At 37.9% G+C, this 25,183-nt stretch overlaps 2 protein-coding genes and 1 pseudogene across 2 annotated transcripts in view; 2 read left to right on the top strand and 1 right to left on the bottom strand.

Moving 5' to 3' along the window:
• The window catches only part of LOC129768756 (bromodomain-containing protein DDB_G0280777), a 324,627-nt gene that overhangs the window by 148,303 nt on the left and 151,141 nt on the right, over positions 1–25,183 (top strand). The window lies entirely within an intron of this gene.
• LOC129772360 (U4 spliceosomal RNA) lies at positions 12,076–12,156 on the top strand (annotated as a pseudogene).
• On the bottom strand, positions 17,259–18,270 carry LOC129768760 (uncharacterized). Its single transcript, XM_055770623.1, has 4 exons — positions 18,031–18,270; positions 17,858–17,949; positions 17,640–17,787; positions 17,259–17,572 (listed from the first exon to the last, which is right to left on the bottom strand). Exons 1-4 carry the CDS (start codon positions 18,158–18,160, stop codon positions 17,403–17,405), a joined length of 540 nt encoding a protein of 179 aa, XP_055626598.1. The 5' UTR covers positions 18,161–18,270; the 3' UTR covers positions 17,259–17,402.

Raw genomic sequence — 25,183 nt, 5'->3', positions numbered from 1 at the left:
CTGGCTGAGTCTGCCGATTTGTCTCTACCCTGTGAGTGTGTACCGATAGAGTATAAAACACGCGGACCCCAAAAAAATAACTTATTTTCTTTCAAACCGTAAACCCGTGTGGTTGTACGGCATCGGCATCGTGGACGTAACAAAGGAGGACAAGTTAAGGGAAAGGCAAAGTCTCACTCGAACCGTGCAGGTCTCCAGTTCCCTGTTGGTCGCATTCACTGATTGCTCCGCAAGGGTAACTAGGCCGAACGGATTGGTGCCGGAGCACCAGTATACCTAACAGCGATTATAGAGTTTCGGCCGTCGGAGTGCTCGAGTTGGCTTGCAAAGCTGCTCACGACAATCAGAAAACCCGCATCAAGAACAGAGCAGCTTCGGTTCGGCGCTCATCAAGACAACAATTAGTTTCAGTGAGTGGCAAAGTGTTTCTCCGGCACGTCGCATTAAATGTAATTCACTGAACAACATGTCACAAACTGGATGGGAAGAAATTTTCCAACTGTGAAAGCTGTGGCGAGTGGCAAACGCAATAGCTAAACAGGAAGGTTTAACCGAACAAGATGGGAATATCTAGTGATAACAAAAACACAACACCAAAGGTTCTTTTCAGAACCATCAACATATTCATAAATAGTAAACAGTAAACTAATCCATTTTTCAGGTAGATAGGTAGGTATTCACGTATGAGAAGAAAATAAAACAATATATTTAAAATATATATTTAACAAAAGCTGTCCCCTTTGTATAGTCCTACGTCACTCCGGTTATGTACCCGACATTACCCACCCGTCTTTTATTTTTTACTTTTCAATATCTGGGGTATACCGTTCTGAATTATTTTTCGGACAGCACCATATTTCCTACACTTCGGAATAATATCATGCAATGTTCAATGCACTGATGATATAACTATAAAATTTATATTACAATTGATTCTTTAGAGTAACTCCTTGATTTCACTGTCATTTTAGATGAGAATCACATTTGAATTATAACATAATGGGAGAAAATCGAACAGCACTACTCATTATCGTTTGTGTTTGACGTTCGCTTAGCGTGAGCACGTAGTATTTAACCGTTCATCACTATTTAAATTTTTGTGTTTCATCAGTTCTCATCACCGTTTTCACTTTACTATGATTGCTTGGTAAGTGTTTCGAAGTTGACTATTAAAAATAATAAAGTATAGTGTAATTATTCTTCAAAAAATTACAAAATAGAATGTCCGAAATTTGAATCGAACTTTTCCTAACGATTCATATTTCGGACAGTTGAAATTGGTTATACTACAATGTGAGTATTCAGTCCTATTATGGGTGAAAACGTAGACTAATATGGCGTACCAAAATATTTTGAAATCTTGTATAAATGATACACATGTTTTTCAACTACAGACCAGCAGATAAATACCAGAATAATGTGGACAATGTGCAACTGGATGAACTTTTAACAGAAGAAACGTTGAATTCTCCCTATTTTGCCATGTATCCTGGTAACTCATCAACTCACGGTACAAGTAAGCCTCACGTTACTCCTGCAGTGACCACAAGCGAGCCTGGGATATGTTGTATAAAGAAGTTGAACCTGCGATTGAAATTGACGAAGCACCAGAAACTTTAGGAAGGGAAAAAAACGAATTAAAACGGAAGAAAAAGACATCCAAACATTAGCTAAGTTGAGGAAGCAGGTTGAGGAACAAATGAAGTAGAAAAAAAACTTGAAGAACTGAAAAAACCAAAAAAGGTTTACAAGCCATTAATGCTTGTAGACAATTTTTAAGACATTTGTGTGTGCATGGAAAGTTGCAGTACACTTCAAGACAGGCCAAGTCATTGTTATTTTCGCATGTTTGATCATTTTATTGCATTAGAAATATAAATTGAGTTCGAAACCACAAGAAAACCGTTATGTCCAAAATACGATTTCATTCTGTCCGAAATTTGATTTTTTTATGAATAGTGTTCGAAGCTTGATTCCCATTCACTTCAATGGAAAAACACTTTTACTCGATATTTTTTTCATGTTTTCAATCAAATAGGTACCAAAAAATAAGCTTAACACTCCTATACTCGCGCATTGATCTGTCAGACCGAGATTCGTTCATTTCTCAGAAAATATCAACACTACGACTTTGTGATTCTCTTTAGCTTCGTTATTCGTCGTTCGTCATCGTTTACCGTATCGCATGTGTTGGTATGAAGGGGACGTGTGTCACTTTTTAACACTTTCGGTCTGACACACCGACGCGAGTATAGGAGTAACTTTTTTGGACAAGTGCCTTTTTTCATATTCTAGAATATTTTTGAATGAAATGTTAGTGGCGTGGAATTTTTATTGAATATAATGCATAAGATCATTACCGGACCATTTTTATTTGATCTCAGTCCCTTTTGTAATTGGATTGAACGGATCCATATATTAACTATTCGTCGATATTTTCGTCGTTAGATTCATACGTTCAAAAGCAAAATATAAATGTTTGACTTTCGTATAGTTATTCGCTAAATATAATGGTCATACATATACAAACTTGTGGAATAACTGCACTTGTGGAAACATTGTAAACAGTAAACTATAAACTAATCGGTGCATGTGGGTATAAAATCTGCCAAGATCAGCCAAGCCGATTTTCCCAACTCATAGGTTTTGGAATCTGTGTTGGGAAAACACATTCCGGTTTGCAAAAATGCAAGCGAGTACAAAAGTACACGCAGCTTGCATCTAATTTGCAATGCCAATTTCCCACGCTCCATGGTTTTGAAATCCGCGTTAGGGATATATTCCGATTTGCAGAAACGCTAACGAGTAAAAAGTACCCACAACTTGCATCTGTGTTGCAATGCCAGTTTCCCCAGGCTCCATGGTTTTGAAATCTGTGTTAGGGAAACATTCCAATTGCAAAAACGCAAACGAGTACAAAAGTACTTGCTGCTTTCATCTGTTTTGCCATGCCGATCTTCCCAGGCTACATGTTTTTTAAGTCTGTGTTAGGGAAACATCCATTCATTCCAGCGATGGTACCTCAATCGTTGCGCAATCGTAACTGAGTGGATTTCCGAGCGACACTCGCTTTTATACCGATTGGTGTGATTTCAATAGCCTGTTTTGAAAGCAATTTTAAGGTTATTGAAACAAGTTTTTGGATCAAAACGTAACAAGCATAGAATGCGTAGACATTTTATCTTTCGAATGAAGTGTATATCATACCAATTCGTTCAGTTGTTTTAAAGCTATTAACGCCCAAAATCTCGTTCTCCAGCGTAACGCTTTCGTTTTCGACACTTTGAACTTACACCCCAGTATAAAAATGAAAGACGTAGTCCTACGTCAAAAAGCTGAATAAATGTCCTGCCTAATTGTTTATCATATAACATCTAAAGCAATAGCGATTTTGCGTAATATACATTTGGAATCTTAATTTTTCGTTACATTTGTCGTAGATTTTTACCCTCTATATAGAAATGGCAGACGTAGTCATACGTCAAAAACTCTTTAAGGTCAGTCAAGAGGGTTTTACGACTGGCTATGTGTACTTGGTTACTCTGACCGAACCAAAAAATACTTTTCAGAGACTTGGTCCACTATGACTGAGGAATTCAATGATAAAATCACATAATTTATCCGGTACGCGCAGTTCACGTGGATTATGAACTGCAGAATTCTCTCCATTAAAACAATAAATAAAACAATAAAACAAACTTGTTTTAGGGCTTGAAACAGTGTTTTAATTACCAAAAATAATCGATTACCATTACTTGAAAATAACTGACCGAAATTAGTCTAAATAATCAACCTGTCGTCATTCTTGCATCGGACCGACTAAGTGATTGCCACGAACTGTGTTATATAACAGTATTCGTTTGGTAACTGGCCGAGAAAGGATGCCCAGTTATTTATTTATTTATTTATTCATTTTCGTCAAACAAATGCTGTAGGCTGCATTACTTATATATTCATGTTAAAATGTTTTCTTAAGTTATTGTTATTCCTACGGTACATGTTTCTTTTTAGCTGTTCATTCATTGTTGTGTCAATTAATTCGCAGTGCTGATTGTACAGGGTTTTCCATTTCGGGCTTCCGAAAGTATACAGCCCTGCGCTGACAACCGTTTGACATAGCTGTCAACCAAAGCGTCATATCGTTAGTTGAATGTCTGCCATTTTACAATATGGATCGTTTTAGCAGCGCACAACGTGTTAATTTTGTTAAATTATACTATAAAAATGATGAAAAACCGGCAAATGTTTTTCGTGCATTACATACGGAGACGGATAAATACCAGAATAATGTGGACAATGTGCAACTGGATGAACTTTTAACAGAAGAAACGTTGAATTCTCCCTATTTTGCCATGTATCATGGTAACTCATCAACTCACGGTACAAGTAAGCCTCACGTTACTCCTGCAGTGACCACAAGCGAGCCTGGGATATGTTGTATAAAGAAGTTGAACCTGCGATTGAAATTGACGAAGTACCAGAAACTTTAGGAAGGGAAAAAAACGAATTAAAACGGAAGAAAAAGACATCCAAACATTAGCTAAGTTGAGGAAACAGGTTGAGGAACAAATGAAGTAGAAAAAAAAAACTTGAAGAACTGAAAAAGCCAAAAAAGGTTTACAAGCCATTAATGCTTGTAGACAATTTTTAAGACATTTGTGTGTGCATGGAAAGTTGCATTACACTTCAAGACAGGCCAAGTCATTGTTATTTTCGCATACTGTAAGTTGAAGAGCACACAATCGCTAATGTAGTACGTAAATTCGAACAAACTGGATCCGTAGCGGATATTGTGAAACCTGTGCATCATCGTAATGTGCGTTCGGCCGAAAATATTGCTGCTGTTGCTGCCAGTGTGGAGGATGACCCGAATGTTTCGATTCCACGGCGTGCTCAGCAATTGGGCTTGTCAAACACATCATTGTGGCGAATTTTGCATTTGAACTTGCACCTACATCCATATAAAGTCCAACTGGTACAAAAATTAGAGCGTGGTGACCGTGGAATGCGTCGGGCATACGTCGATTGGGTGAACGAACAACAGCAGCAAAATGCTGAATTTTCGCATCAAATTTTCTTCAGCGATGAGGTACATTTCGAGCTCGGTGGCTATGTGAACAACCAAAATTTTCGTATATGGGGCTCAGAAAATCCACACGTGATTGTTGAGAGGCCATTGCATCCACCAAAAGTCACTGTTTGGTGCGCATTATGGTCTGGTGGAGTCATCGGGCCGTATTTCTTTGAAAATGAGGACGGCGAGACGGTAACTGTGAATGGTGAGCGCTATGGCCGCATGTTAACCTTTTTTTTTGCCACAAATTGAAAATATGGATACGGATGACATGTGATTTCAGCAGGACGGCGCCACGTGCCACACAACACGACCGAACATGGCCATATTGCGAACGAAATTTGAGGGACGCATTATTTCGCGTTTTGGTGATGCCAATTGGCCGTCCAGATCATGCGATTTGAACCCGCTAGACTATTTTTGTGGGGTTATGCGAAAGACCGTGTCTATGCCAACTCTCCGCAAACTCTTGAACATTTGAAAGACAACATTCGTGAAGTTATGACCGAGATACCGCCTCATATGTGCCGAAAAGTCATCGAAAATTACCTGTTCCGGATCAAGGTGTGCGAGGAAGCCCTAGGTGGACATTTGAATGATGTTGTATTTCACACATAATGGCATAAACCAAACTTTGATTTGAAATAAAAGTTTCATCGAAATTCGAATTCTAAGTGTGTTTTATTTCAATTCACTTTCGAAATTTAAAGTTGGAAAACCCTGTATATACGCATCATGCGATTGATAGAAGCGTTGTTTGCATAATTTGTTCTGGATGTTTTGGTTAGTTCTTAGTTGAAGCCTAGAAATTTAATTTTTCTAGTAATGAAATTTAATTTTTCTAGTAATTCAGCTGATTGTACTCGTTGCGAAATTAGATCATTAACAAAAGAAAGCATTTCTTTTGCTTTCTGACTGGATCGGTATGTTGAACGCCAAATAAAATCGATTGTGATTGTAATTGTTTGATTCGCGTTGATCGTGAAACTGGATAAACAATGGAAGTTTTGCATTGAGTGCAATAACAGGTATGATATATAATTTGGGGAAATTATTTTTACGTAATTTCATCAATGTTTTTGCTGAATGCTAAAATAAAGTCAATTTTTATAATAGGAGAAACGGTAAGTTTCGTCGTTTTTTTTTCAATAATTAATGCTTTATTCTGCAAAGATGATTACAAATTTAATATTCAAAGTATTGCCTATCGCTAGTCACAACTTTTTTCCATCTTTCCGGCAATTCAAGGATCCATTCGCGGAAACAATCGGCCAGCTTGTCGGATAACCACGAATCGATCCAATTTTTGACTTCATCAAAATTGGAGAAGTGCTGGTCAACCAGGCCATGTTACATCGATCGAAAAAGGTAATAATCAGACGGAGCAATGTCTGGAGAATACGGCGATGCAAAAAACCCTTTTTATTATGCCGTTGGAGCAGTTGTTCGCACATGAGAAAACAGCGTTCGTCATCTCGTGGCTTCAATTCATACGGCACTCAATGTCCTATCTTTCGGATCATTCCCATTGCATAAACGATGAGATATGGTTTGCTGAGCTACTCCAAGTGTATCTGCAAGTTCTTGTTTCGTTTGTGACTCTGATTCCACTCATTGGGAGCCACAATGAGAAAATTGTTTTTTTACCAATATTGTGTTGAACTTGAATAGTTTACCCTACCATGTCGGTCCTGAAAGGACGATCAACCTGCCCCTGTGCTCAACAACAAGTGAGCTCAGAGAGAAATGAAATAAGCGTTGTACAGTTCTACGAACTCTAAAGAAATCTGGGCAAAATGTCGCGACCTCGACTGTTTACCATATCCGAAGATTTCCAACAACTATTCCCAAGAAATGTAGTACACAGAGAAAACCAACGCCGTTGGTTGATAAAAAATTATTCCCGAAAATGTTTTGTTTCAGATGACAAAAGTTGCTTCCTTCTTACGAAGATGCATATTCCCAGAAACGATCGATATTATTCCAAGAATCAAGAGATCCATTCGCAGAGTTTACTTGAAAACCGCACAACGCTCCTGTTCCGACATCAATTGGAAGTTTCGCCGAACAGCGGATTACGGACTGTTTTCAAATGTTTACCAATTTTTATATCAACAATGGAAAATGTATCTTTAATTTCAATCATATCTTTTTCAAGTATATTTGCCTTTTTTGACAGCTGAGAAAGAAATTCCAAGATTTTAGTTGTCACCCGTTAGTGGAACTTCTGTTATTTTCACCGCTTCTCCCGATAGCATTTTCGGGTTCTTTAGAAAAAAAACCATAAATTTAAAATGTGTTTTAGCTGCCTTTGCTTTTTTATCACTACCGAGTTTCTTGTCGATGGTTAGATAATCTCCAAATTGTTTCATGACATCACACACACAGTCAATTTGGAACGATTCAACAATTCAGTCATGTCATAAGTGAATATTCCGAGATTTGTCCAGTGATATTATGATGTAAACACATGAACTTATCCTGCCACCAAATGTCTACTGAAATTTAACTCAGAGTCCGGATTTTTTCGTGCTCAACCTTCAGGTGGTGGTGGCGATGATAACTCCAAGTTCTTGAGAATCAGCGAGACCGTCATCTAGTACTGTGGGGTAAAATTTTTACCGCGCCATTCGGGTGCACAGGAACCCACAAACAACTCACACAAACACATATTCTTCGACGAATCAAGAAGTCGGATGAACGCAGAAGAGCTTTTGACATTTGCAGCACCACCGGAGTGACGCGGACACGAATTAGCTAACATCGCCAACAGATAGCAGGGCAGAAGCGATCCATCAACACGCGTGTATGAATGGAGTTTATTTTTGAGAAAGGAGATCACTTCCCATGATGAGGATACATCATGTGGTGTACTAACACAAACACTCATTTCATACTAACAGTTCGGGGGCAACAACATCCGGTGAGTTTTGCACTTTGCACGGATATGCGCTCTTTATCCCTCAAGGGCTTGTCGGTATCTCTCACTCTTATCATCTTACATCTAACCGTAGGTGGTTTCCGGACATTGAACTCAGTAACAGTGGTATAGAATTACGATGAAGCCACGAGATGACGAACGCTGTTTTCTCATGTGCGAACAACTGCTCCAACGGCATAATAAAGAGGGTTTTTTGCATCGCCGTATTCTCCAGACATTGCTCCGTCTGATTATTACCTATTTCGATCGATGTAACATGGCCTGGTTGACCAGCACTTCTCCAATTTTGCTGAAGTCAAAAATTGGATCGATTCGTGGTTATCCGACAAACTGACCGATTGTTTCCGCGAATGGATCCTTGAATTGCCGGAAAGATGGAAAAAAGTTGTGACTAGCGATAGGCAATACTTTGAATATTAAATTTGTAATCATCTTTGCAGAATAAAGCATTAATTTTTGAAAAAAAAACGACGAAACTTACCGTTTCTCCTATTATAAAAATTGATTTTATTTTAGCATTCAGCAAAAACATTGATGAAATTACAGAAAAATAATTTCCCCAAATTATATATCATACCTGTTATTGCACTCAATGCAAAACTTCCATTGTTTATCCAGTTTCACGATCAACAAGAATCAAACAATTACAATCACAATCGATTTTATTTGGCGTTCAACATACCGATCCAGTCAGAAAGCAAAAGAAATGCTTTCTTTTGTTAATGATCTAATTTCGCAACGAGTACAATCAGCTGAATTACTAGAAAAATTAAATTTCTAGGCTTCAACTAAGAACTAACCAAAACATCCAGAACAAATTATGCAAACAACGCTTCTATCAATCGCATGATGCGTATATACAGGGTTTTCCAACTTTAAATTTCGAAAGTGAATTGAAATAAAACATACTTAGAATTCGAATTTCGATGAAACTTTTATTTCAAATCAAAGTTTGGTTTATGCCATTATGTGTGAAATACAACATCATTCAAATGTCCACCTAGGGCTTCCTCGCACACCTTGATCCGGAACAGGTAATTTTCGATGACTTTTCGGCACATATGAGGCGGTATCTCGGTCATAACTTCACGAATGTTGTCTTTCAAATGTTCAAGAGTTTGCGGAGAGTTGGCATAGACACGGTCTTTCGCATAACCCCACAAAAATAGTCTAGCGGGTTCAAATCGCATGATCTGGACGGCCAATTGGCATCACCAAAACGCGAAATAATGCGTCCCTCAAATTTCGTTCGCAATATGGCCATGTTCGGTCGTGTTGTGTGGCACGTGGCGCCGTCCTGCTGAAATCACATGTCATCCGTATCCATATTTTCAATTTGTGGCAAAAAAAAAAAGGTTAACATGCGGCCATAGCGCTCACCATTCACAGTTACCGTCTCGCCGTCCTCATTTTCAAAGAAATACGGCCCGATGACTCCACCAGACCATAATGCGCACCAAACAGTGACTTTTGGTGGATGCAATGGCCTCTCAACAATCACGTGTGGATTTTCTGAGCCCCATATACGAAAATTTTGGTTGTTCACATAGCCACCGAGCTCGAAATGTGCCTCATCGCTGAAGAAAATTTGATGCGAAAATTCAGCATTTTGCTGCTGTTGTTCGTTCACCCAATCGACGTATGCCCGACGCATTCCACGGTCACCACGCTCTAATTTTTGTACCAGTTGGACTTTATATGGATGTAGGTGCAAGTTCAAATGCAAAATTCGCCACAATGATGTGTTTGACAAGCCCAATTGCTGAGCACGCCGTGGAATCGAAACATTCGGGTCATCCTCCACACTGGCAGCAACAGCAGCAATATTTTCGGCCGAACGCACATTACGATGATGCACAGGTTTCACAATATCCGCTACGGATCCAGTTTGTTCGAATTTACGTACTACATTAGCGATTGTGTGCTCTTCAACTTACAGTATGCGAAAATAACAATGACTTGGCCTGTCTTGAAGTGTAATGCAACTTTCCATGCACACACAAATGTCTTAAAAATTGTCTACAAGCATTAATGGCTTGTAAACCTTTTTTGGCTTTTTCAGTTCTTCAAGTTTTTTTTTCTACTTCATTTGTTCCTCAACCTGTTTCCTCAACTTAGCTAATGTTTGGATGTCTTTTTCTTCCGTTTTAATTCGTTTTTTTCCCTTCCTAAAGTTTCTGGTGCTTCGTCAATTTCAATCGCAGGTTCAACTTCTTTATACAACATATCCCAGGCTCGCTTGTGGTCACTGCAGGAGTAACGTGAGGCTTACTTGTACCGTGAGTTGATGAGTTACCAGGATACATGGCAAAATAGGGAGAATTCAACGTTTCTTCTGTTAAAAGTTCATCCAGTTGCACATTGTCCACATTATTCTGGTATTTATCCGTCTCCGTCTGTAATGCACGAAAAACATTTGCCGGTTTTTCATCATTTTTATAGTATAATTTAACAAAATTAACACGTTGTGCGCTGCTAAAACGATTCATATTGTAAAATGGCAGACATTCAACTAACGATATGACGCTTTGGTTGACAGCTATGTCAAACGGTTGTCAGCGCAGGGCTGTATACTTTCGGAAGCCCGAAATGGAAAACCCTGTACAATCAGCACTGCGAATTAATTGACACAACAATGAATGAACAGCTAAAAAGAAACATGTACCGTAGGAATAACAATAACTTAAGAAAACATTTTAACATGAATATATAAGTAATGCAGCCTACAGCATTTGTTTGACGAAAATGAATAAATAAATAAATAAATAACTGGGCATCCTTTCTCGGCCAGTTACCAAACGAATACTGTTATATAACACAGTTCGTGGCAATCACTTAGTCGGTCCGATGCAAGAATGACGACAGGTTGATTATTTAGACTAATTTCGGTCAGTTATTTTCAAGTAATGGTAATCGATTATTTTTGGTAATTAAAACACTGTTTCAAGCCCTAAAACAAGTTTGTTTTATTGTTTTATTTATTGTTTTAATGGAGGGAATTCTGCAGTTCATAATCCACGTGAACTGCGCGTACCGGATAAATTATGTGATTTTATCATTGAATTCCTCAGTCATAGTGGACCAAGTCTCTGAAAAGTATTTTTTGGTTCGGTCAGAGTAACCAAGTACACATAGCCAGTCGTAAAACCCTCTTGACTGACCTTAAAGAGTTTTTGACGTATGACTACGTCTGCCATTTCTATATAGAGGGTAAAAATCTACGACAAATGTAACGAAAAATTAAGATTCCAAATGTATATTACGCAAAATCGCTATTGCTTTAGATGTTATATGATAAACAATTAGGCAGGACATTTATTCAGCTTTTTGACGTAGGACTACGTCTTTCATTTTTATACTGGGGTGTAAGTTCAAAGTGTCGAAAACGAAAGCGTTACGCCGGAGAACGAGATTTTGGGCGTTAATAGCTTTAAAACAACTGAACGAAATGGTATGATATACACTTCATTCGAAAGATAAAATGTCTACGCATTCTATGCTTGTTACGTTTTGATCCAAAAACTTGTTTCAATAACCTTAAAATTGCTTTCAAAACAGGCTATTGAAATCACACCAATCGGTATAAAAGCGAGTGTCGCTCGGAAATCCACTCAGTTATGATTGCGTAACGATTGAGGTACCATCGCTGGAATGAATGGATGTTTCCCTAACACAGACTTAAAAAACATGTAGCCTGGAAAGATTGGCATGGCAAAACAGATGCAAGCAGCAAGTACTTTTGTACTCGCTTGCATTTTTGCAAACCGGAATGTGTTTTCCCAACACAGATTCCAAAACCTATGAGTTGGGAAAATCGGCTTGGCAGATCTCGGCAGTACTTTTATACCCCCATGCATTTTTACATTCCGGAATTCTAACACAGTCTACAAAAATGGGTACAAATGCAACGCTTTGGCTCGGTTATTCAAGATTGCCTTCATGTCGCCAACTCACTGAACTTCTACGCATACCGTTTGATGACTAGGCAAAATGTTGATAACTATTTGACGCGATAACTCCACTAGTTTCATCAATAATTTAATCAATACATATAAAAGATAGCTCTGCGCAGCAGTGATATCGTACCCAATGAGGAACATCCGAGATGCGATTATTGCTAATTGAAAAAAACACAAATGATTACTAAGCCAACGGTAGTCCTACGTCAACCTTGCTGTTATATCATAGGTATAACCCATCCATAGTTTTTTCAATTATAGCACAAACAGCGAAGATAGAAAACAAGTAAAAAATTTAGCGAATAAAGTAGGTATGTTATTTATATATTTTAGTCGCTGCTTGCGCTGTGAGGGAAAGACCAAAAAACAATGTGTGTGCAAACAATTCGGGCTTTATTCTCCATGGTGGAGATGGGCAAACCGTTCACGAGGAGTACGAACGAACTAGTTTGCCAAAAAGATTGAAGGAACGGTCGAATTTAAAAAAACGGTAGTTCGCCATACGAAATGATTCCGAACGAACTGTTCGGGAACGAATGATGTGGAGCTGAACTGAATATACGTCTCTCTCATGTAGGATATAGTGTTGAGTTCGTTGGTGATGTCTAAAATTTTGCAATGACAAAACTAAACTGGTTGCCGATTGGGAGGTGCCAGAGGGTACACTCACGCATGCCAGTTCGCAATATATTATCAAGAAGTACGAATGGGTAAATTTCTAAAAAAAATGGAGTTTTATTTAGCCAGCTGCACTTTCCTAAATATATTTGTCCATTTCGCTTTCCCTTCCCTATAAATAAGCAGCAATCGTTGGGAATTTTCACAAGGCAGCACTCACGGCTATAAGATATCCAATCTGCATCACCTGGCGATGTTATTATTACGAGTCACCATAGGTAATGTTTCAGATAAGTATAATATTGCCAAATCAAGCTAGCTATTTAAACTGTGCCTAGTTGTCGGCTTCTTTTATAGTCAAACGGATCTGCTGATCTATTCTAGCTTTCTCTCTCTCTAGCACTAGTCGCAGCTAGTTTTAAATTTTGGTGCATTGTGTTGCATAATAGCAGATGAGACTTACGATAGCAGAAATTTTTGGTGGATAGGATGATGCTGATTTGACAAAAATAATGAGAATTATTTATATTCTTAGTCGCTTCAAGTCACCAATGTATGCCTCTGTATGCATGCTGTTGCCGTCGCAAAATACCCTTGGTAACCCAGATGATTTAGGTAGCCCTGCACAATGTTGAACGCTTAGTTGTTGTTGGTTGATGTTCGTGGTACGAACGATGTCTGGAAGTGCGATACCACTGAAACAATACTAAATAGCATGAAGCATGATATTTGATACTTGCAACTATTGCCATTGTTGTTTTTTTCATTCGGTACCAAAGAAAAATTGATGTAGTTATGAGATGTGGAATAATACAAGTATTTAATCGCCTGTAGCCGTGTGTTTGTCAGTTGCGAAAAAGGCCACCGGAATAGTGTTCAAGGAAAATTTTTAATGCATTGACATTGAACAAAGTGCGACATGCGATCAGCTTGTGTATTGTTCTGCGAGGGCAAGAATGAATCATCAATCAATTATCGCCAACTGATTCTACAAGAAAAAAAACCATTTCAGAGCGACCAAACCATTCTACTAAACAGTTATTTCTAAAATTTCGCAGCATTCTAAAATGATATTCGAAGTTAATAACAAGCAACTTGGATAAAATAACAGGGTAGTTCTACGTCAACAATATGGTCGTGTCTTGGACACAACCTCCTATAATTTTTGACGAACGGGTTCGTGAAAGATATTAGTTTTTTGTTGATGTGAAATGAGAAAAGTGAGAAAAGTCGCAGTACGACTAGTATCAAAAATTGAGCTGAACACATGCTTAAATGATCAAATTCTTATCCCACGTTCATCCAACGCATAATTACTGGCGTCAAAACATGGGTGTACGAGTATGACATGCAAACGAGTCAACAATCGTCAGCATGGACCGCTGCAAACGACTCGAAACCGAAGAAATCGATCAAAAGTGAAGGTAACGCTGACTGTTTTCATCGATATTTGTGGTGTAGTCCATTCGGAATTCTTTCTGGAGGGCCAAAGTATTACCTTGGCGTTATGAGGCGTTTGAGAGAGAAAATTCATCACAAACGGCCAGATTTGTGAAAGGATAACAGTTGGATTTAGCACCACGATAATGCAACAGCTCATCGATCGATCATTGTGAACGAACAATTGAACGAGCATCGTACTTTTCATATATGACTGTGACTTTTTCCTATTTCCGAAAGTCAGATTACCACTTCGCGCATTCGTATTTTGAAGGCGTTATATAAATTTAGATGATAAGCATTTTCCTTAGAAACACAAATTCCCGGTATATCAGAATACATATATATATATATATATATATATATATATATATATATATATATATATATATATATATATAGTGCTACCGTGGCCGAGAGGTTAGCGTCCGACATTATCACGCCGGGGGTTTGGGTTCGATTCCCGTTCTGGTCGGGGAATTGTTCATCAAAGAAATTTCTTCCTACTTGTACTGTGGTCACACGAATTCTAGAGCTTGCCACTCCAGAATACATTCAAGGCGTGTTATCAGGCAAAGAAATCTCAACTAAGTACTACTAATATAAATGACCAAGTAACCTACGTTGAGAAGGCAAAAGTTCCACTATGAACGTAAGTGCCATCCAAGAAGAAGAAGATATCTCCGTTCGCTGCAAACCCCGAAAGTAAGAACAGCGGCTTGGACATTCCTTTCTCGCTGATCGCCAGCCACAGAAAGATTGTGTAGGAGCTATATTTGACGTCATCGCCTTTGCCTTTTTGAAGGAGGACGAAAAGTATCTGCTTCCCTCCCAGTCTTTGCCGTCCAGCGTCAAGTAAGACTCATTTGGCCAGGTACTCCTCTATCCTTTGGTCGGTTGCTCCGACCTCCTGACCAATGAAACAACTTTGCTCTCGGTTTCCTCTTCCGCTTCTGATACACTTTACGGTTACGCAATAAAAACGGTCGGCCGGAACCAGGGAAAGGATGTTGTAAATGCCGGATTAGCTGTATCTGGCGAACACAAAGTGCCTCACGATGTTCAACTTCCTATCTTCGGGGTGGAGCTGGCAGGAAGAACAAAGCCTGGAGCGTAGTTGCTGGACTGTTTACGTCCTGGCTGCTGTAAATATATTGAAGACGCTGTCAATACAATGTGGTTGCTACTACTGGCGGTGCATAGACGGATTTACCACCAGGTGGCAGGGTAGTCAATTCAAAATGTGGTCCAATAAGACGGTGCAATACATTACACCTCGTGGAATCGACTATTTTATTTTGATTATGTGAAGCCTCTGGTCTACGTCGAGAGGCCACAGACGACAGACGCCTTGAAACACAAAATAATAATAATATATGGCCTTCATCGCTGCGGAAAGCGATCACATAAAAAGATTGATAGGGTTCTGGTTGGTTAAAGTATCATAACTTGGTCAGAACGATGCATACATCTATTGCGGTTGTACACTCGCTCTCAGAGTCACATTAAGTTCCGAATTCTTCTTGCTACGCTTTCCGTTCAGCCTGCATCAAGAGCATTTACTCAATATCAGTGTCGGTCTCCGGTCTCTCGGTCACTCTCGAATATTTTCATTATATAAACAATATAGATGAAACAGATATCCGGTATCCGGCATATCCGGCTAATATTTTCTATGCGGCCGGATACCGGATACTTGAAAAAAAAATCAATATTTTCTCATTAACACAAGATAAATCATTACAAAACATAATTCATACATAATAAAAGGTTTGATTAATTAAATTATTATAAATAGAATTATAATTTAAATTATTAAAATTATAAAAAATTTAAAGATTTTCTATCGGCCTGCTTTCGTTTCAAAAACTCCTAAATAGTATGTCTTGAACCTCGGGACCAAAAATTTGGTAATTCGGATCTTCTCATAAGTAGTTAAAATTACTTCCCAATTCAGCGTTTAAAGATGCCCTCCTGCGAGGTAAGTTCGGTGTTCCATGAGCAATCACATCCTTATTCGAATGCTTTTTTATGCAGTAACATGCGGAATTACCTCGGATATACAGGAGAGGTCAGAACTTGTATGTTTTGTTATTTCATTAAATGACTAAAGAAGCTTAATGCACTTCTCCAAAAAGCATTACTGTTGTGTCGTCAAATTAGTGAAATTAGTCAGTGTGTGTGCCCTCTCTCAGATTATTATTCCAGAGAACAGTTTTTTAATCTTGAATGAGAATAATTGATTGATGTCCTTTGTTTATATAAATTCTTAGTACACACTCTTGCTCGACCAGTATTAAAATTACTTCAATATATCCACAAAAATCTCATCATCATCATTCTTATCAGTTCTCGCACGAAACTTGATACTCCATTGAATGATATTCACTCTAAACGGAAAATTTAATCATCGTTCACTATTTTTATAAAAAAAAACTGTTTATTTGTATCTATACTGTAATCCTTAATTTGCTTCATGCACACATGTAATTTCTCCCAGTTTCCTATTCTCAAATATAGAGCCGAATATCCAGCTATCTGGCCTCGAAGTTTGCCGGATATCCTGTATCCGGTAACCGGCCAAACTACTATCCATTTCATCACTAATAGAAAATGAAATAGTCAGAAAATCGACTAGAAAGTAGTCAAATATCGTTACACATCCGTAAACAAAGAAGTTTTTTTTTTATATTTCCTTATTTCGTACCAGTCAGCCCCAGTGATCTAACGAAGAAACTCGACGACAGTTTGTAGGGACCGACACGGAGCTCAAAATGTTAAGTCGCACGCTTCTAGAAAATCGGCCACCCCACGGCTACGATGAATAGAATTTCATTTCGAACAAACAAATCTGATCTGGCAATAGAAAGAAAAGGACCTGAACTGATCTACAAAAAATCGTTGTTTTCATAACCACTATATCTTACTTAACCAAGCTTGATTAGTTTAGTCTAGATTGTCTAGATTGTATATCTTTTTTATCTCTATCTAGTACCCTGTATATGGGGAAAGTCAGCTAAAAAGTCTGTAAAAAAGCAGTTCTTCATCCTGGACGAAATATTAGGGATGATTATCGATAACAATGTTCAACGATGTGTTGAATATTTGCTTTAAAAATGTTATGGGTATTATTTCACCATATCGAGAATTATTCGTTCAAACTGTTTTGAAGTTACGCTTTTGTATGGTGAACGGCTCCTAAAGTTGCATTGAAAAAGATATTAAATAACAGCTGTAAGCAATTAATATATATTTTCATTATCTCCTAACGTTATCGACGGTCTCACGTACTTTTAGAGTATTTTTTAGAAATTTACACAGTTGTTTACATCCAATAACTCTTTAATCACATAGTATAGAGCGGGGATTTTCATTCTGCAACAAGGGATACCTCATCACCTACGTCCGCCCCTGAAATCGAATTGCTACGCTGCTCGTCCGTTTTGAACCGCACAAAGTTCGTTCCGGGCTGGGCCAATGGATCATGCTCGAACAATTTCCCCAGAGCAACAATGCTGAGCATGACGTGAAGGGTGACAACTTGAATGGGTTCCGAATGATAATCATTATTATTTCGCCGTGGGGCCGAAACATTCTATTTACTTACACAGGGTAAGGGGTATCACGAATGGATTCACAAACACCATTTCAAACCACGGCTTGTTTTGCCAGATCAAGATGATATCACGAAGGAACAGTAGAAACAGATCCAGCATGTACATGACAGCGAAGGGAAAGATGAATATTTTCACTTCCTGTGACAAATAGGAGGCGGTCGGGTCAGCTCACTGTTCTCAACTTTGTTCAATTCACAGAATACCTTACCTTAATCAATCCGTACAGCAAGGAAATCCCCACTCCGAGCCAGATTATTCCGAAAAGTATGCCTGAACTTCCCATGAAGCGAAAATCATAAACTGAAACCAAACAAATCTCATATACAGTCAGTCCTCGGTTACGGTTGACCTTCAACATGTGCTGGCAAGTACGCAACTTACATTCCTCAAGTGGAAAGTGAAAATCGCTGTTGGTAAACAGGATGAATGCCATGAACAGCGCCCCGAAGATGGTTCCTATTGCCAGAATGTACCCATGAAATTTAATGTAGAACCGCAAATAGCGCTCCATTTTGGTACCGCACTGCACAACTTGCTGCTTGCTCTTTCTCTTTATTTTTAATTACGTCGTCGAACCAACTCGCTCAAGTGCATTAATTAAACTGGCTTTGCGCGCGCGGTCTCTCTACTTCTCGCGATCTCTTGGGGCCGTTGCGTCCGCTGCGATAACATACATACGCCAGAACGCCATAGAATATTCGCGGGATCATTTTCAATGTGAGAACGTTACGTCACGCAAACCAGATTTCAGTGGCAGCATCAGAAACGCGGCGAATGTGTATTTGGCTGTGTTATATTTAGTATGTGCGCGTATTTCGCGTATTCCCATTCTCACCCATTCTGTGATTATGAACGTATGATTGAATTGCTGGTCATAACAAGGCGCGAGCGAGTTGTAAATCATCGCGCGTGCCAATTGATCTCATCCCGCATTTCGATGAGGCTGATGATGTGGGTGAGGATGTGTGATGCAGAGAGTGAATGATGAATAAGAAATTGTTGTATTGATTTTATTTTGAAAACTTATCAATGAAGACAACTGACGTTATTCCATTTTGGATGTTTGATTCATCATACAAGATTTTAATGCTGGTCTTATCAGGCTCCTGATGGAGATGGACCGAGCCTTGAGTTATATTACTGAAGCTTTTCAGCGTTAACAGTCTAGAATACTTGTACGGCTATGTGTTTACATACGGTTTCTAGCGCAATACGTTGAATTATTCACAAGAAATTTATTTAAGTATGGGGCTTTCCTCCACCTATCACATCTTCTTCTTCTTCAATGGCACTATCGTTCCTAGAGGAACTTCGCCGTCTCAACGAAGTATTACTTGCGTCATTTTTATTAGCACTTAGTTGAGATTCCTATGCCAAATAACACGCCTTGAATGCATTCTGAGTGGCAAGCTCTAGAATACGCGTCATCACAGTGCAAGTCGGAGGAAATTTCTTTGACGAAAAATTCCCCCGACCAGAACGGGAATCGAACCCGAACACCCGGCATGTTAGTTATGACGCTAACCACTCGGTCAAGGGAGCACAACACACACCTATCACATGGACAACGTAAATACTGTTACAGGGAACAAACTCACTTTCTTTTGAAAAATAAATTAAATCTGTCCTGCCATTTCGAGAATTGTTACACTTACGTCTACCCTGAGTGCTCTGTGGTAATCAATAAAAGGTATGACCTGCTTGTGAGTGCTCTCAGTTCAAACATTCACATCTTTCTCATATCCTTGAACTTCTCCACTGTGATCTGTATTTTGGAAACATCTAAATAAGCGTAAGACGATAGTCTCAAATATCATTTATTTACAAACACGGTAATTTTTCTAGTATTATAATTTGATAAACATTTCTGTTTTTGTTTATTATGTACAGCAAAGACATGCGACGAGTTTTACGATTTTGTGATATTAACCTTTTTGCAGATGATACTGAGTTATTCATTGCAGCTAATGACTTGAATTAGGACGTTTTACATTTGAATGGAGATTTGCGTTCTTTAAGTAGATGGTTGAAGTATAAGCAATTGAAGTTGAATATAAATAAATCTAAATTCATGATAATCTCGCGAAATCGTTCTAATGAAAACGTCTCTATTGTAATTGATGATGAGACTATTGATCGCGTTCGGGAGATTAAACATCTTGGCGTGATTATTGATGACAAACTCAAGTTCAACACTCACATTGACAATATCATCAAGAAAATTGTCAAGAAGTATCAAATCTTATGCCGATTGTGCAGCAAAATACAGCTATAAAAATCAATCATCTCTCCTCGTTTAGACTTTTGTTCTTCCATATCATTTTTAGCCAATGAAACACAAATATCGAGATTACAGCGTTTGCAGAATAAAATAATGCGGTTGATTCTAAAATATAATAGATTCACTTCCTCATATTTGATGCTGGATGCTCTAAAATAGTTACCCGTGAAGCAAAGAATTGTTTATTTAACTATGGTGTTCTTTTTTAAAGTAGTTAACGGTTTGCTGCCTTGATATTTGTGTGTTCGAGTTGAAAGAGGAAGTGATTTTCATAGATATAACATTAGAAACGTGAATGAATTAAGAACATCTAATTTCTTGTCATGTGCTTCACAAAATTCGTTGTACTTGAAAGGGATAAATATTTTCAACTCGATGCCAAGACATATTAAATGTGCAACAACACTTACATAATTTAAGAGGCACTGTATTTCACACGTGAAAGCTGTGTTTTATTAACAGTCGAACGATTTTTTTTTAAATTTTATGACGAAGATTTTTATTGACGAAATTTTATACGAACGGATAATTAATGTGGACATTTTTTTGTAGTTTGTTTCAATATTTTCAATTAGCCTGACGAAATTATTTGAACGGATTTTATTATGTATATTATTTAAATTTTTTAAATTATCTTCTTTTAATTTGTGTTGATCTCTATTATGTCTGTCATGATCTGGTGATGATTGACTATTTTTATTTTTAATCTGTTGTTTTTATAGTTGTGTTCGGATTTTGAAGAAATTCCCTGAAGCGATCTTTGTTGTGTAATACGCTCAAAGCTGTAATTAGTTTTATTTGACAATTCAGTAATTACAATTCATATTTATTTCCGTTTACATTTGTTTTTCTTCGTATAAAATTAATTCTTAACTTTCCTTAAATATTCCGATATACGCCTCTTCAAAAGAACTGCTAACGATAGAATACTCCCTATTGTTGGAAATAACAACGGTCTATTTTGTCGCGTTGTAAAAATGAACGAGATATTCGCACAACTCCATGCGGGAAGTCACCCAAACAATAAATCGTATAAGCAGCGTATATACATCATCATATTTTGGGTGGTATATGATGCGCCTAACGAGCATATACATGCACACGCGGGGCCGATATACATACAAGGCAAATGCTTATGGATCAGTTTGGATGAATATACGACTTATATGAGCACCTAATACGACTATTGCTATACGCAGATACCATTCATCATAGACATGAAATAACAAATGATGGAAAATATATTATTACATGTTTAGCCTCACAACAAAATCACCATTTATATATTAAGCAATTCCACGCCAAATCAACCGGCCGTTGACTCGACTCTCTTCGATTTTTTTTTGAAATTTGGCACTACCCAAAATCACAATTTTCATTATCATATGACCAATTGAAATTACGACTGATTTTTTTAAAGGACGTATTCGAAATCATTTTTTTTTTTCTTTCGAAGAATCGAATCTCAAAATCCAGATGCTTGATTAAAATATGATGTTTGACAAAGTGGTTGGAATTCGGGGGTCTTCGTAGCCACTTGGTTACGCGTTCGCTTACCAAGCGATCGATCGTAAGTTCAAACTCAGGGCCCTCAATTGACCATCTTTGTGTTGTTATAGAATAACTACGTCCACGCAACCATCATCAGCGATGGAAATCGATCCACGGTGGAACAAAGATCAATTCATCCATACAACTGCTCTGCTCTGCAAAAAACATCGGGCTGCTGTTCTATAAATAACCCAACAATGATCAATATCAAGACGGCTCAATTGAAACTTTTACTCTTACATTTTCAGAATTTTTTCAACTCCTATACCTTTCAATTTTGTCCCTTACAATTGTGCTTCCATGTTCGCATTGCTTCAGGCATAGAGGAGCGATTCGTGAATGAAGAAGTCCCGATATTCACCCAACCAAACTATTATGGTGCTTGCAAATGGGACAAACAGAGCGGCATGGCACCGGTCCTCCAGCCGAAGTGATAAACGAGTGAAACAATGTATACTTCCCAGCAATCATAAAATCATATAACTTTTGCACATGCTAGGTCGTATGCACATAAACTCGTATCAAATTACAATCGTGTAAAATATCAATCGAAGGATGCATCATGTGCATCACCCGAAATCGTATGAAATGCAAAACACGATTTTCCATGTCAGTGTTGAATTAAGTCGTATATCGGTATAACCATCATCCTAGTATCGCTATATGCAGTATTATATATGCACATTCAAATCGCACATCAGTGTAAAACGCTCCTGGAAGGATCAATCCAAAAGACCATATATTCTAATTCGCATATAAAGTGAGGAACTCAGAAAGAAAGGGGTGTAGGTGATTTGATCGATTTCTTTTTATCAACTTTTTTTTCAGTTAATAACTCAACTGCAAAAACGTTCCAATTTGAGTTTGCTATAGGGTTCGATAGATGAGATTCTGACCTATCTTCCACATTGTCAAATACAGCTGAGAATGTGTTTAAAGCTAAGTTATGAGAAAAGAGAAATCGATGTAGAGAAATCGTTGATGTCACTTACACTTCTTTCACTTTAAGCCTCTCAAGTGAAATCGAATCGAAATCATGTATAATGTCGATCAAAGGATACATTGTGTACATCTAAAATCGTATGAAATGCGAAGCAAACATTAAACCTTATAATTAGCGTATATACAGCATCATATATCCCATATTTTAGGTGGTATCTGATGTGCCTAACTGGCATATATTAGGTTGGGGAAAAGGAAATGTCGTATTTCTGATCGAAATTTGACGCTTTATTTAACCTACTTAAAATTATCCAATTTAAGTCAAGTATGCGCCGTTTTGTTCTTAAACTTGTTGCTATTTAGAAGGCAACTTCAAATACTTTTGCATAACTTTTGCACATGCGTGGTCGCATATAAATTTGTATAAAATTACAATCGTATGGAATATCAATCAAAGAATGCATCATGTGTAAAGGGTGTGTCACATCAAATTGCATCACGGAAAAAACGCTGTAGAAATTCGCTCAGTAGACCGATCCTTTTGAAAATTTTAGACAGTAAAATAAAAACTATTAAACAACTTTTGGCATTTTCTTTTTATTCATACTTCGAGCCCAAGCCCGTATGCTCGCACCTTCCTCTTTACCCCGTCCATAAGGTTCTGTACAACGTCAGGTTGTAGTTTTTTTAAACAGAAATCCATTTTCTCTTGAAGTCCGCCTCCGATTTGACAACTTTTGGGTTCTTCCGGAGGACCTGCTTCATAATCGCCCAATATTTCTCTATCGTCGTCCATTACCAGGCAATGCGGCTTCGTCAGCAATTTCGGTGTACTGCTTCCGGGCTCGCGTCTTCCCCACCATGTTTTGCCTTTCGTCGCGGTTAGGAGCCTTCTGAACCTTGTATGTACGCAGGCCCTCCCGCTGCTTGGTCCGCTGGACGAATGAACTTGACAAATTCAACTTATTGGCGACATCCCGGACCGAACTTCTCGGATCACGTCTAAACTGCTTAACTACGCGCTTGTGATCTTTTTCACTGACAGAGCATCAATTTTTGCCGTTCTTCACCTTCCGGTCGATGTTTAGGTTCTCGAAGTATCGTTTTAGTACTCTGCTGACCGTGGATTGGACGATTCCCAGCATCTTACCGATGTCCCGATGTGACAACTCCGGATTCTCGAAATGAGTGCGCAGGATTAATTCACGACGCTCTTTTTCGTTCGACGACATTTTTCCAAATTTACGAAAAATTGACAGTGAAGCATGGCCAACGTCATCTATACACTCTTACCTGATTATAAGCGAAAGCTGAAGATATAATTCTAAAAAATTAAATTTCTACAGCGTTTTTTCCGTGATGCAATTTGATGTGACACACCCTTTATTCGACATCGTATGAAATACAAGAACATGATTTTCTTTATCATTGATGGATTAAAGGAGTATTCTAATGTAGAGGTACGAATTATGGACGTTTTTGCGATCTCAGAAAAAAAAATTAAACGAAGAATAGTTTTACTATACATTAAATAATTATTCGTTTGTCTATCTTTTAACAATATAACTCAACATATAACAATAAAATTCACGGCAAAAAAATATTCATAACTAAATTAGTTACAAACTGATAAAGTGAGTGGGTTCAAAAAAATGTTGTGCCATGGCCCCTCTGATTATCTGAAACAAAAAAAAAATCGTGCAGATTCGGAATCAGTAAAGATGTCGCATAAACCTCGGACATGGCAAAAACATGTTTCTTGAAAAAATGGCGGCCGTTTCTCGATTTTATTAAAAATTGTGAAATTCAAAAATTATAATTTTTTATTGGTTTATGCGATAAAGAGATGATTACAGATTGTATTCTAGAAAATTCAGAATAAATCGGTTCAGTAGAACTTGAGATATCGTGTACGCCACTTTGAAAATACTAGTTCCGGGAAAACGAGTTTAAAGTTAATGGTTATAGCCGTACTAGATTAGATACCGCATCACTAAAATGGCTAAAAATCGGTAAATACTGGTATTTTCTAAAAGTCTTTCAAGGGTATATTCTTGTGCTTAAGCTTGAGCTTGGGTAGACTGTACAATTCGTAGTTGCTCTCCGTGATTGACCTCAACTAGGGATTGCATTACCGTGCCAAATTTGCAATATCCGGTTATTCGGTAATGAAAATTTCATTACCGGTAAAACCAGTAAATTGCCGGTAAACAAATACTTCAAAATAAAACCATTATCTTGAAAAAACGGTTTTCATTGATAATGTTTGTTTTACAAAAAGTTGGTTAAAGCAATACTTAAGGACACAGAGAATATTAATTTTGTCGCCTTCTAATCTCGATCGGATCTGATTATCAAAGTTTCCAGAAGAGGAAAACGCTCGCTCAGAGTCCAGTACCATTGTCATGTATTTGTCTCTGATCTCTTTTTACGAAAACTCTAATCCGAGGGTTTTCATCAATCCGTTCAGTTTGGGCTTACACAACTTCAATTTATTCACAATATAAACTACAATTCACTCTGTTATTTATGTACAATATTTTACAATAGTTTGGGAAAAGGTTTTGGGTTTAAAAAATTGGTTTGGCTTCCTTGGCTTCCTTGATTGTAATGATCGGGGTTCTTTCTGGGTAATGGGTGCCTGAAACCTTTTTAATCCTCTATTCTCTTTTGAAATTTTATCCTCAATAGTCACAATACTTTCCCTTGTATTTATCGTTTTTCTCTTTTCTGTCCCTTTCCTTTCCTGTTTCTATTTCC

The sequence above is a fragment of the Toxorhynchites rutilus genome, chromosome 2 (assembly GCF_029784135.1).
Source record: "Toxorhynchites rutilus septentrionalis strain SRP chromosome 2, ASM2978413v1, whole genome shotgun sequence".
Classification (NCBI taxonomy): domain Eukaryota; kingdom Metazoa; phylum Arthropoda; class Insecta; order Diptera; family Culicidae; genus Toxorhynchites; species Toxorhynchites rutilus.
This window is presented reverse-complemented; position numbering and strand designations above follow the sequence as displayed.